At 35.8% G+C, this 14871-nt stretch overlaps 1 protein-coding gene and 1 pseudogene across 1 annotated transcript; both read right to left on the bottom strand.

Annotated features, from left to right (window-relative positions):
- On the bottom strand, positions 1 to 4670 carry LOC119533468 (olfactory receptor 4N2-like). Its single transcript, XM_037835503.1, has 3 exons — positions 4626 to 4670; positions 3166 to 3272; positions 1 to 929 (listed from the first exon to the last, which is right to left on the bottom strand). The coding sequence occupies exon 3, from the start codon at positions 922 to 924 to the stop codon at positions 1 to 3; it is 924 nt and encodes a 307-aa protein (XP_037691431.1). The 5' UTR covers positions 925 to 929; positions 3166 to 3272; positions 4626 to 4670.
- Positions 4671 to 13409: 8739 nt separating this feature from the next.
- LOC119532913 lies at positions 13410 to 14350 on the bottom strand (annotated as a pseudogene).
- Between the last annotated feature and the right edge of the window lie 521 nt (positions 14351 to 14871).

The raw sequence follows: 14871 nt of genomic DNA, 5'->3' as shown, positions 1-14871 counted from the left end.
TCAGGCTATGTGTCGATTAAACAATCTTCTCATGGATGTTTTCACTTCCTGGTTACGAAGGGTGTATATTATGGGATTCAACAAAGGAAAGATAACTGTGTGGAACAGAGAAACCACCTTGTCAGCTGGGAAAGCCCTGAAGGGGCGAGTATAGATGAAGATGCCGGGCCCAAACATGAGAAATATAACTATTATATGGATGGTGCATGTGGATAGGGCCTTGTTCTTCCCTTCAGAGGAGGACCCATGTACACGGCAGAGGATGACTCCATAGGAGACCAGGAGCCCCAAGAAGCACAGTAGTGTCATCAGTCCAGTGTTGAAGACCATCAGAAGCTCCACCACAAAGGTGTCTGTGCAGGCCAGCTTGATGACTTGTGGGACATCACAGAAGAAGTTATCCAGATGGTTTGGGCCACAGAAGGGCAAGTGGAGGATGAGGGCCATCTGGGTCATGGAGTGAACAAACCCTCCAAGCCACAGGGCCAACAGCAATCCATAGTAGGCTCTAGGGTTCATGACAGTTGAATAGCGTAAGGGCCGACAGATGGCGATGTAGCGATCAAAGGCCATCACAACAAGAAGTAACCCCTCCCCTCCTCCAAGGAGGTGCAAGAAAAAGAGCTGAGTGATGCAGCCTCTGTAGGAGATTACCTTCTTCTCAGAGAGGAAGTCCACCAGCATCCTGGGAGCCACAATGAAGGAGTAAGATGCATCCAGGAAGGCCAAGTTGCCCAGGAAGAAGTAGAGAGGGGCTGTGAGGCCAGAATCTGACCTGATGGTGAGGATGATGAGGAAATTTCCAGGGAGGATGATAAGGTAGAAAGCTAAAACTAGCACAAAGACCGGGAGCTGAACGTCTCGAGACTTGGTCAAACCATGAAGGATGAATTCTTTCACTTCTGTGCTGTTCTCTCTCTCCATCTCTGCTGCATACAGAACATCAAGGAGGAGAGAATTGATGTCCATCTCTTTCATCTAGATCATATTCCTCTCGAGCTAAAAGCAACATATGCCACTTCCATGTTATACCATCACTCTCTCTTATGGTAAGAAATTGCTTCTACCTTTCATTCTTCCAGATTGTATAACTTCCAGTACCCTAGTCTGAAGCCATATTCTTCTTCTACTTCAATCCTGTGCTTTTAGCTCACTGTTTCCTCATGTAGGACTCTGGGATCCACTGCTCTGGATTTCTTCCTGCCCATCTTGAGGCAATTAACATTTTTCAGATTAACTCAACTAATGAAGACTTCAAACTTTTCATTGTAATTTTGGGGGAGGGGGAGGGAGAAAATGAAAGCAAATGAGAATGATGGAGCTTTTTTAAGGAGCTAGATATATTCAGTATCTTGACTGTAACAGTTATACATGTCCAACTATTTGTCAAACATTATTCAACTATATAATGAGTACACTTATTGTATGAAAATTATACCACAAGAAAGTCAATCTAAAATTAAAAAAAAGAAAGAAAGAAAGGAAAAGAAACTGCTTACTCTAAATATTTCCTTTCTCTATAGACCATCAACCCATCAACCTGGTATGAATGAAAAGAATCCTTGATTTCTTTGGAGAAATCAAGATCTGAGGCTTATCTGTACAGGGACTACAAATTGGGAGAGTGCTCAGCCTAAGGAATGTACATTATGACTTATTGTTATGAAAATAATAGTGAAATTTCTATGCATATATTATTGTATCCCCTTCTTTGAAGTTACATTTTTAAATAATTGTATAGTTTATATAGAATCATGGTATAATTTAACACATAAATTATATGAACAAATATGTTGATAGCAAATGATAAAAGTATTTATTGTTTATATGAAGAATTTTAAAGGCTTAAAGACTCTTGAACTATAACAAAACACTATAGTGTGGTATAGAACAATATTTCACATGCTTTCAGTTACATTACACTCCTGTTATAATATATTATGGTAATACAGGGTGCAGACAGAAAGAAAAGAAAGGTCCACTGAAGGAAAGAGAAGAAAGGAAAGAAGGAAGAAGAAAGATCCAATAAATTCCAATTTCAAAGGAAATCTTTACAATGTTATTTTAAGAAGTATACATGCAAAACATCAAGATACCTGCTTTTTGTATGTCTAGACCCAAACAGATTCATTAAAAACAGAAGTGTTCATGTATAATCAAATTGGAAATTATGAAAGAAGTACTTAATTGACATAAGCATACATATATGAATACAAACACACATGCATAAGACACTCAAACAAGCACTCACATTGTGTCCTAAGCAAAATTGAAGAACAAAAATTTACCTATGTCTCATTTACTTTTTTCTTTCATTTTCTTCATTGTTTGCACATAGGCATTCACTGGCCTCAACACTTATTATTCCTTGTGTGCATATAACCTGCTGTTTGAAATGCAAGTCAGGAGTCCCTTGCACATGCTCCGAAATTGTGTACATCATGCACACTATTATACAGTTAGTTATTTCACATTCTTTTAGAAATTGACTCAGCCTTTAGGTCACTGTGGTCATTTGGAGCTATGTACCCCAGGGGTAAAAAAAAAAAAACAAAAAACAAAGAAATATGTTCTTAAACTTAATCCATTCCTGTAGGTATGAACACATTGCAAGACCTTTTGATGAGATACTTCAGTAAGGTGTGGCCCAACTCAACCAGATGGGCTGCAATCTTATTACTGTAACCCTTTATGCATGGAATGAAATTCAGACAAGAAAGAAAGCTACAAAGAGGGCAGTCAGAAGCTGAAAGTTAACAGAACCTGAAAGAGAAGGGAGAGACCAGGGAAAACCACCATGTGCATTGCCATGTGACAGAGGAGCCAAGGATCAAGGATCACTGCAGCCAGCGCCAGAATGCATCTTCAGGAAGAAAGCATTGCATTGATGAGGACTAGATTTGGACTTCTCATAGCTTCAAAACCATGAGCTAATAAATTCCCATTGCTTTGGCCACCCCTCTGCTTGGTATTTGCTTTAGCAAAAAGGAAACTAAAACAGGCACTGATGATATTTTTAAATATCTCTGAGGGTAAGGGTTGCAGTCTCTTGTGTTTTATTTCCTATCACCCATTCTGTTCTCCTATTCACTCCTTATCAGATGGAATTTATTACCATCTAGCATCTTTGATTCACTGTTTTTGTATCCCATTTCCCTCTTGTACCTGTGAGTTTCACATCATGCTCATCACAGATCCAGAGACTGAAGATAAGTGTGGATTAGATGTACATTCCTCTTTAGGTAAAATGCAGCAAGTCCCTTCAAAAATCCCTGCAGAGACAAGTATTCTGTTATAACTATATTTAAAGAAAAACTACTGTCAGTGGTCTGACCAAACAGAACAGAAATCCAAATACTTGCTACCACCTCTACCCAGTCTTTCCATTTCAGCTGATACAGAGATTCATTTGATGATGGAAATGCTAGAACAGTGCAGGGAAGGGAAGAGTGATGGAGCGGGTGCAGACACAGAAGCCACCTAAAGGCTGCACCGTGCAGTGCACTGAGCCTGCCTCCAGCACAGGCTCTAGTTCATGGAGCAGGTGTTTGGAGACTTGATCATCATCCACAGGGGCTAATTCTCCCATTTATCTTCTTTATATTTCATCTTTAAATTTTATTTCATTATCTTCCCCTTTCTTCTCATTCCATTTTGTATATTTCATATTCTTAAGTTATATTTCTACATTTGAGTTCGTTTCTGTCTCCTTGTATCTTCTCTTTTCACTCTCATCTTTTTATCAAATCATGCCTTTTTCCTGTGTCTCTCTCTCCTACTTATATTCTCTCTTCCTTTGAGTTCTCCATATTATTTTTGTTTGAAATCTTTTTTTTCCCTCTTGTCTTCTCTATTTCTCCTTTATTAACTCCTATGCTTGCCTTCCCATTAATTATAAAAGGCTTCAGTATTATTTTATTTTGAGGGAAGAGTGAGCACAGTAGATGTGTCCCAGTTTCCTTCACTCCAGCAGATTATTTTAATGACTAAAAATATTAAATACACCTTTCAGTACTATTTTTTTCTTGAATCATGCCCCCCCTAAATGTACCACATAACTACCTTTTAAATACGTCCATTTTCTCAGATGCTGTCAGTGACCTTAGTAAAAAATGAATGATCTAACTTTATTTTCAAAATAAATTTCTCTTTAATCCACTATACTATCAAAAATATATTTAGCAACTTTTCCCCAAATGGAAATAAGATGTCTGTTACTATATGGTAACTAGCTTGTAAGACATTGACATATATAATCACTTGTTTCTGTATGTTATAAAAATGTGGATGAGGTTAAAGAGCATCATCAAATATTGAACAAAGTAAATTTAAGATGAACTATTAACAAGTATTAAAGTAATTGATATTTTAAGAAAGGCTTTATATAGTCCCATTAAGTAATCTAAATATAAGGAGTAGCTGCATCTATATTCTTAAGAGGTAAAAAGTGTTGCTGTATTACTGAATTCAGACCTCATAATTAGTCTATTTCTGCTATAATTCTGACCTGTGTACATTGCATTCCAAGATGGCAGATAGTTCATCCTAAGGTATGAATTTTTTTTTTTTACCATTTCTTCTTTCTTTCTCTTCCTGATAAATATATAGAATGACAAATTATTCACCTCTCTAGTGATCCATTTTTTCTCTCACACAGCAGAGATTCACCTCCTTCTGGTGGAAAGGGCAACAACTGATTGCTTCAGCCTTTGTTCTTAAATATTTCTTCTCACTGGAGGGCTTTTACAGGTTGAAACACACAGCCAATTTGTGATGCAATGTAGAATGTACTTTGGGAATTTGGAGGTTACCAGAAGCTGCAAAACACTTTCAGTGGGAAACAATGCCAACAAGATGCAAAGAGACTAGAAATTTGTAAGATATAACTACTCAACTATATGTCAGATAAAGCACTACTGTGACACCTCTGGGTTCTTAAGTCAACATTCTATCAGTGACAGAAACAATGGAATGAGAAACATGTTTATTAGGTGTGTGTGTGTAGAAGCCAACAGAGGTTGCTTTGTATTTTACAGTGCAATTCAAAAGAAGAAAAATGAATCACATAATTGATGAGTAATCATGGATATATCAAGAAAGGAAGAAATGTGGTCAAGTTGGTATTAAGTAGATTCACCATATGTTTAGTGACAAAGTGATAGTCAAAGAAAAAAAGAAGAAAAGTTTCACAAGGCGTCTTCTCGTGTAATCTTTCTTAGTGAAAAGAACTGCATATTGTAAGGCAGATTATTTTCTCAAGTAAAGGTGACCTCCTGAACAGATCTTATTGTGATTTTGGCATTTGTTGTTACTCAGTTTACAGATAAGTGTCTGTTGCACGCTACTAATGCAAAAATGGGGGAACTATTTAAATGCAACTAAATGTTCTTAAACAGAGGAAAAATAGTCAAGAGTCATGGAAGTAGAGGGCAATATAAAAAAATCTGTAGTTTTTTAAAAGAAAAATATTTTCTATTTTTAAAATTAAAATGCTGAATTTTTTAAAGATTCAAATACAATGCATAATCAAATATATTTGATTCTAATGTAGGTCCAGTACAGAGAAAGAGAAGTAGGAGGAGTGAAAAATGCAAGGAAGAGGAAAAGAGAGGGAGGAAGAGATATTTAGAGTTATAAAGACAAAAATACAGATGAGAAGCAAGGAAAAACTAGGGAAAAGAAACATAAATACAAAGACATTAGTAAGAAAATAACAAATAGACCTTAAAAGACAGAGGCACAGAAATGTATATTTTGAAAAAAACATATATAGTTCAAATAAAGTTATTTTTAAAAAAAGAAAGAAAGAAACGGAATGAAAAAGAGCAATGTATGTAGAAGTATTTGTGGAGAAATGTCCCCAATGTGGAGTAAGTTACAATCAGGCCACCAAAGGCTTTAAATGTGTTCTTTTTTTTTTTTTTCATAATTATAGACATAATGAAGGAACTTATTTCCTAATGCTTGCACAATACTTAGAGTGAAATGAATTTAATTATTTGAACCAGTCTTCAGATTAGAGGCCCCTTATTCCTTCTGGGAAAGATTTATCATCTTAGACACAAAAACCATGAGTCAGGCTGTACTGTAGTGTGAGCAATACAGCACTGAACAAGACAAACAAGGTCCCTGCTTTCAGGTTTTACATTCTAGTGCAGGAAGTCAGATGATAAATAATCACACTGGAGAGAAAACAGCAGCTTGTGAATGAGTACTGTATGTACCAGAGAGAGCGGGAGAAAGACGGTTATTTTAGGTGAGCTGGCCAGGGAGGGCCTTTTGAGGAGGTGTTATTTCAGCTGAGATGCGAATGACTAGAATAAGGAGCTGGTAAATTGAGAAGCAGAAAGGAGGCCTTTGAGGAGAGAGTGTAGAGGGCAAACGGAAAAAAAGAGTAAGGAAGAAGGAGAAGTCGGCACCAGATATAGACCAATGGCGACTTGTCATCATTCTACAAACAGAGGAGTCCCATTATCTAACTCACATTTTTGAAAGGTTATTCTAGCTATTCTGTGAAAAATTAGTTTTAGAAGACAGAGTGGAATCGAAGAGACCAGTTTGGGAGCATTTGAAGTACTTTAGACAGAGATGATGGTGGCTTAGGCTAGGGGTAGAAGAGGAGATAGAGGAAAATTTTAGACCTGAGATGTATTTTAGGGAGCCAGCAAGATTTGTTGATGGATTGACTCTAAGAGGTGAGGAAGCCAGTCAGGATTTTCAATGATATAACTGTGGGTGGTAGGCAACTGGAACAGGCAAGGTTGGAAATTAGGCATTCCTTTTTGAACACACTTGTTTTTAAATTTTATTTTATTTTTGAATGGGTAATATAGTCACAATTCAGAAATCAAAAAGTTAAAATAAATGTGGACAGTGAGAAATCTCCTTCCCTTCTCAAATCACCCATATCTCCATTTCTCCCCACGTCACAATGCAAAACTAAAAATTTCTGTTGTTTCTTTCAAGAAATTTTATGTATTATGAACAACTATGATTTTAATTTTTTTAATTTTTATTAAAACATAATTACTATATTTTAAAATACACATATCTAAGTGTTTGTTGATAACTTTTGTCAAATGTAGAGACCTGAGTAAACACTACCCAGAACAAAACATAGAATATTTCCACCACTCCATAAAGTTGCTTTGTGTCCCTTGCCATAGCCCCACCACAGCCACCATAGTGGCAACCACGTCTTAACTCCTAATATCATTGATTAGTTTTGCCTTTCCATGGGTTTCACAAAAATTGATTCACATGATGTGTATTCTTTTGTATTTGGCTTTTTTACTCAGCATCAAGTTTTAGAGTTTCATGCATGTTGCATTACCTGCAGTTGTTCCTTTTTATTGCTGAATAATATTTCATTGTATGTAAATAATCAAAACTTTTTATCATTTTTAACATTTTAAGAACATTTGTTTTTTTCATCTAGGCTTTAAATAATGTTTCCATTAACATTTCAATATGAGTCATTTTGTGGGCATATGTTTTTGTTTCTCTTGGCTAAATCTTTAGGGGTGTTGGGGTTACTGAATCATAAGGTAGACATATGTTTAACTATATCAGAAATTGCTGTTCAATTTTTCAAAAAGGCTAAATCACTTGTAAATTCTCAGCAGCAATATATGGATGTTCAAGTTTCTCCACTGCTCACCAACATTTTGGTAGTGCCACTCTTTTTATAACCATCTTTCTGGTTGTGAATGACAACTTATTGTGGTTTTAATTTGCCTTCCCTGTAGATGACTATGTTTTCATGATGTTACTAACCAGCTGTATGTCTTCTTTTCTGAAGTGTCTGTTTGAATACTTTGACCATTTTTACTGGACTGTAGAGAGAGGTGGAAAGAGATAGAAAAACAGACAGATCTCAAATTTACCTCCCAGTTTGTACTTGCTTATTAATTAATTAATCAATCAATTTCTAATTTTTTGAAGTATAATTTATAACTTTTTAGGATTACTGCCTTTTTGGTGCTATCTAATAAATAATTGTTTTTCCCATTTTTTTTAGAAAACACTTTCTTCTGTTTTCTCCTAGGGACTTTGATTTTTTGCTATTACATGTTCGTCTGTGATCCAGCAGTGAAGCAGAGATCCAATTCATCAGTTTCCACATGAATTCAGTTGCTTTAGCATCATTTGTTTAAAAGACTTTCCTTACCAATGAATAACACTGGTTTTTTGTTTGTTTGTTTGTTTTTTGAAAAATCAGTTTACCATATGTATGAGACTATTTTTCTTCCATTGATCTGTCTATTCTTACATCAATATGACATTCTCATGATTACTATAGTTTTGTTATAAGCCTTGAATCAGGTGATGGAAATCCTCTTTTCTTCCTTTTCAAGAAGCTTTTCGATATTCTATATCAGATGAAGTAATCATGAAAAAAGCAAATTTTAAAAACTATTAATATTTCCTGAAATAAAGAAACTGAATAGTAAGGAAAAATTGCCCCAGAGTGGTCAACTCTGAGACTTATCCTAGTAAAAATATAGACCTTTAAATGTAAAGAAAAAAATGCTATAGTCCTCCATGCAAATAAATAAAGGAAGTAAGGAAGTTACTCCCAAAGGGGGTGGGGTGAGTTAACATCAGACTTCTTTCAATAGCAACATACAAATCATGAAAGAATAAAGCAATATTTCCAAGAAATGCAATTTTTTCCAAAGGCTAAGTTGTCCATCAAGGATGGAGATTGCATAGAGAAGAATTTTAAATATGCACTAACCTAGAGAATCTTTTGCTTATAAGCTCATCCTGTGTAATATACTACAGGACAAATTTCTTCCAACCAGGAGACTGAGACAACTTCAGCAAACAGATCAAATCAGGATAGTGGTGTCCCTCTGAGATAGGAAGGAAAAGAACGGGATGAAGGGTAACATAGTATCAACCATAGGTAATGATCACATACCCCAAGAATACAGGTCATTTGTGTGCCTGGGTTCCTATTATTATACCTTGTATGGCTATCATATCTCTTCAATGGAAAACAGATCATACAAATAAGAAAAAAGAACTAAGATAACCAATGAAATTTAGGAGGGAGGCAAACAGGTGGGAGGAAGAATAAGTATAGTGATTGCCTCATCTGTCCTTTCTGGAAATCAAAGCCTATTATTAAAGCTGTAATTAAATAATTGAAGTATAAGCATATTTAACAGAAAGGTAAAATTAAGATGGATAATACTTTCTTTAATCACTATAATCTGTGCTGGAGAGGAGAAAAGAAGGAAAGTTATATACTAATACTATCATTGTTCATAGTATGGGCATAATCGATATGCAAAAATTTCAGAAATTATTTTATTATAGAAAATATAAATGTAAACCCTAGACATGTGCTGTCTAATGTGTTAGCCACCAGCCACATGTAGCTATTGTCCACTTCATGTGGCTGGTGTGACTGAGGAACTAAATTTAAAATTTTCTTTATTTTTAACAAATTTTAATTTAGATAGTCGCATGTGGCCCTTGGCTGCTGTATTGGACAGTGCAGCTTTAGAATAACATAGGAACCTCAGTTCATATAACTTATATAATTCCCTTTCTAATTAATGCTATTTGTCATGTATTTTTATTTTATCTTTTTAGTGTCTTGGACGGTTTCCCAATCCTACAAAAGGTTTTGCATGAATGAGAAATAAATTTTTGATATGTAAAGCCAATGAAATATTTTTATGGTATTTGATTCTGTGGCATAGCCTATAAAAACTGAATAACCAAAGTAAAAAGTAATTCAATATCTTCAGAAAAATATAGCCATCTTAGGGCTTTTAATTATAATCACACCGACTCCTGAATTACATGAAAGTTATTGCCATGGACTTTAGTTCTTTCCTTTTTTTGTTTCAGAAAAACTTTGCCATTGCTATTTTATATGGTGTATGTTTATTTAAATTTACCCACATACTTGCCATTCTTTTTTGCTTTCATTTCAAACCTCATATCCAACGTGTGCTTATTTGTTTTCAGTGAAAGGGTCAGTAAAGTTACCTAATGTGCCACCGGGTGGAAATGGAGAGCAGTTCTATAGTTGAGGCCTGTAGCATTTACACATTGCCATGTCCCACATTAGTTCCAGTTTTGGTTTATAGTTTACTATATTTAATATTCAGCACTCAGCCTTTTGTCCTAGTTTCGCAGTTCACAGGGCTAGCTGGAGTTTCATTCTTCAAAAGGCTTCTTGGCAACATTTCCAAATTTTATTGCTTTTCAAACTTCGTAGCCTTTTTATTTGAATGCCAGCTTTGCCAATTATAAAATCCAAAGTTTAGACTTGCATTCTGAAGAACTTTGTACATTTTGTTCCGTCTTGACCTGCATTTATTTAACAGTGGTTGATTACTTTGTGCAGCAAAGCATGATTGGCCAACTGGCCTCCTTCCAATGGATTAGGTGGATGGGATCTCTAAAACCTTGTTAAAGGAAAACACTTATTAAAGTGTTTAATACTTTAAACACTTTAATAATAAGTAAATAATAAGTAAACACTTTAATAATAAGTAAAAATTCTTATTAAAGTATTATAAAAGGAAACCATTTAAACCACTTAAATGTTTATATATTTTTAATTTTTAGTGAATATATATTAATTTCATAATTTCACAAATCCTGAAGAATTTTAATTTTGTTTGGATAATAGTATTTATTTTACCAGATGTAATAGTAAAGCCTATATTGTTCATTTTGAAATTAGCAAAAATAGCCATGAGGTTGGTGGAACCTGAGTTATAAAATCTCAGGTGAGACAGTGAGTAATTGAAAGTATAATCACAATCTGGAGTTAAAGATATTAACTAGTCAATCCGAAGATTACTGATATTCAAAATAGAAGCTCAATAGCAGTTTTGAAAGGAAGAAATAAGAAGAACCTAAAACATACACACAAATTGAGATTTTGCAAACAACTGAGAGGGAAAAAGAAAGAGTTACATGGATAAAAGGAGTCTCCAGGCAATTTGGTATTTGACAGCTGGGGGTACTGTGTTATTTGGAGGCATGACTGCAGATGAAAGGACTGTATATGAGGTGGTTGTTTAATGCCTATTTCTCTTACCCTAGTGTGATTTATCCCTGCTTATTTCCTAAGCCAGGGTTTCTCAATCTTGGCACTGCTGACATTTTCAGCTACATAATTTTTGGGGGGTGGGGACAGACTGTCCGAGAATTGTAGGATGTTTAACACATCCCCAGTTTCTACCAGTGTGCTACTAGATGTGCTAATACCCCCTAATTGTGACCACCAAAAATGTCTACATTGTCAAATTAACTGAAATTAAAATCTCCCTGGTTGAAAACCACTATCTAAGACTATATTCTATTTATGTCCTACATGAATCAGGCTAAGTCACTGTTTATTAGTGAGTCAGACATCCCCATGTCTCCTTTATTAGTTACCAAATCCAGATATTTTGAATTAAGCACTTTTTTACTGCCTTCTGTTTTGATGATTTTTTTTTCTTTTTATTCCTACTGAAAGTTTTTCGACAAGTATTCTTCTGCAGCAGCAGTACACTGGTGTTTGAATATTAAATCAAGTTAGTGGTCTCCTTCTTAGAAGACTAGGTGACAAAATAAACAAATATGAACCTGACTAGTTCACATATAGAGAGATGACAATAAGGTGAAATGAAATCTAAAAACACATCATCATTTTTATTTTTATGTATATCCTTTGTATTTTAGATAGGCTATTAATGCTTCAGTGCAAAATTTTAGAGAAGTCTACTATTTTATTCATCTCTAGGTGATGGGAAGTCAATTCAAGATTCAGGAATCATAACTCCAATCCATGCCTTTGGTTTCTGGAGAGAAGTCACAGTGGCAGTGAGGATGGAAGAAGGTTGTCATAGGGAAACATTCCCAAGGCAAAGAAGAAACTCTACAAACCACCAATCCATCCTGTGGGCTGAAAACAACTAATAGCAAAAGCTCTACAGATAAATAATAACTCTGGGATGTTCTGATCATTCATCCATATATATTCATTCCTGATGTTAACAGGAATCTTTTTCCCTCACAATCTAGTCATATTATCTCATCAAATAAAGCAAAATACTAAAGCTCAATGCACATTAAGTGCTCCAGCCATTTGATGGATAGACTCCCTAGTTTCAAAAGAAAATTTAATTTAAGTAAGTAAACATGCCTTATAAACTCAAATGTTTAAATCTACCTTTTACATTCTGAAGCATGGTCTGTAATTGGGTTCTTGGTGTCAGGGAATAAGAAATTGGTCACTAATTAATAGTTGACTAAAAGATCATAGGAATCAAATACTTCCTGGTGTTTTGCATGTGTACTAAAAAATGGATTAATGTGAAAAAACTCTGAATGATAGTGCTGCCAAAACCAGCACCCTGCCAATTTAATTTAAGCACAAGAGGAAGAATTAGGAAACATAGACAACCCATAAAAGTGACAAAAAGAGGTAATAATATAATCATTTTTAAAAATCATACAGCTCGATGTCTACCAACCTAGCTAACCTAAAATCCTTTCCCCAAGCCTGTTTTGATCCTGCGAGATTTAAGTAGAAAGTGGCTATGAAACCCTTTAGCTGACTAGAGACGACCTCTGGAAAAAGAGAGGGCTCTCACAGAGTAACCAAATCACACTCTGCCCTGAATTCATAAAAACTATTTCCAGAATGTAGTAAAATCTTGAGTTCTGTCACCAATATTGTTGAGTAGCTACCACCTGAAATATGAGTAGAAATTGCTTGTATAAATGAATCCTCAGTTTCCATCTTTAACTCCTGGAAGAGGAAGAGATAAAGGATAAAACAGACAACCTGTTCTTCCAGATCCAGGAATGTGGTTTACCTTCCCACTGGCTCAAGATTAGACAGTTTTTAGAAGGTGCCAAGCACACAGTAAGCACTCAAGACATTTGTTGTTGTTATAGTTATTATTACTGCATAGAATTGTTACAAGGAGCTAGTGATGGAGTCACCTGAACTATCCAAATATTTAATTTGGTCACTTGAAGCTAGTCACATTCATATACTGGACACACTTACTTCCTCATATTCACAGTGGAGACGTTTCCCACAGCTTATTTACTTTTATTATAATTCAACACACATTCTCCTGGTATCAAGAGCTTCTCTCAGGGTAGTTACTTAATAAATGATTACTGAAATGTGTGTCTGGCAGGCTATTATTATATCTTAAAATCTAATAATGATCTGCCAGAAATTTCAGTGTGAACGTGAGTAAATTTTTTGCATCTTAGTATTTTTTAGTGTTTTTTTTTTTTCACCAAATAGAGGAAAAATATAGTGGCATTTCAAGAACTCAGATGAAAGGAGGTAGTGAAAGCATAATTATTACCACTGTAAATGCTTTCTATCTGAGGACAATGATCCCCACGTAGTACTACAAAATAAACCATTATTCTTTCACTTCTCTACATAAAAGATACCTGCTGACCAACTTCCTCATGGCTGTCTTTACTTCCTTGTTTCTCAATGTGTAGATGATAGGATTAAGTACAGGGAATATCACAGTGTGGAACACAGACACCACCTTATCTATAGAAAAAGAGTCAAATGGGTGTGTATAAATGTAGATGGATGGCCCAAACATCAACACCACAATGGTGATGTGGGAATAGCAGGTGGACATGGCCCGACTGGTACTCTCACCTGAGTTTCTCTTCAGCATGGCCAGGAGGAAGGCATAGGACATTAGCAGAGCAATGAAGCACACCACGGAGATCAGACCACTGCTGAAGATCATCACTAACTCCTCCGGGAAGGTGTTGGCACAGGCAATCTGGACAACCTGTGTGATGTCACAGAAGTAACTGTCTAACTCATTGGGCCACAGAAGGGAAGCCAAACAATGAGAAGCACCTGGATTATAGAATGGATGAAGCCACCCAGCCAGGAGACAGCCACCAGGATACAGCAGAGACGTCGATTCATGATGGCAGCATAGTGGAGGGGGCGGCAGATAGCCGCATAGCGGTCAAAGGCCATCACCGTGAGCAGGAACATTTCCGAGGCTCCGACAAAGTGCAAGAAGAAGAGCTGTGCAATGTGTCCGCCAAAGGAAATTATCTTCCTCTCCACAAAGAAGTCTACTAGCATTTTAGGGGCTGTGATGGAGGAGTACCAAATATCAAGGAAGGCTAGATTAGCCAACAGGAAATACATGGGTGAGGACAGCTGGAGTTCAAGCCTGATAGTGCAAATGATAAGGACATTTCCTGGAAGGATGAACAAATAGAAGGATAGAGATACAACAAATAGGACTAGTTGCACCTCTCGAGTCTGGGGTAGGCCAGTGAGAACAAACTCTGTCACCCTGGTATAATTGGCAGTTTCCATTTCTTCAATTCATTTTTTTCCATAATATGGCTAAGAAAAATAAAGAAATCATATTTACTCTAATTAGCATTTAACTAGAGCTATACCACTGCTTTTGAAATTGCCAAATATCCTCTGTATTAAGAGATTCTTTTAGGATATGTTTGTTTGCCCCATTTTATGTTTGATAGACCCAGACAGGGAGAAAGCAAGCAATGGGCATGTAAGTCAGAAACAGTGAAACCACATGAAGTGTTTTACATATATGAAACCCAAATCTCAACTTATTTTTATGAAACTCTGCAATGCATTAATTCCTCTCCACTTCCCTGCACCTCTCAAAAAAAAATCCACCTCTTAGCAGCTACTTCTGAGTTTAACCAAACTTTAGACTGGTAATCTGGGATCCAGCCTGTTCTTTTTAGAACTCTTCTGTTGGGAATCCTTACCAACTTCTAAATTCAGTCTTATGGTATAGTACCATATATTCTGATTTGGCAGTAATTTTAGTTTTGACCTATAAAAGAGATCCTAGAACTTCA

The sequence above is a fragment of the Choloepus didactylus genome, chromosome 4, assembly GCF_015220235.1.
Source record: "Choloepus didactylus isolate mChoDid1 chromosome 4, mChoDid1.pri, whole genome shotgun sequence".
Classification (NCBI taxonomy): domain Eukaryota; kingdom Metazoa; phylum Chordata; class Mammalia; order Pilosa; family Megalonychidae; genus Choloepus; species Choloepus didactylus.
The sequence above is the reverse complement of the archived record's forward strand: the minus strand, read 5'-3'. Positions and strand labels throughout refer to the sequence as shown.

Bases quoted from the DNA above. Each gene is read 5' to 3' on its own strand.
- LOC119533468 (XM_037835503.1), bottom strand. From the start codon at position 924: ATGGAGAGAGAGAACAGCACAGAAGTGAAAGAATTCATCCTTCATGGT.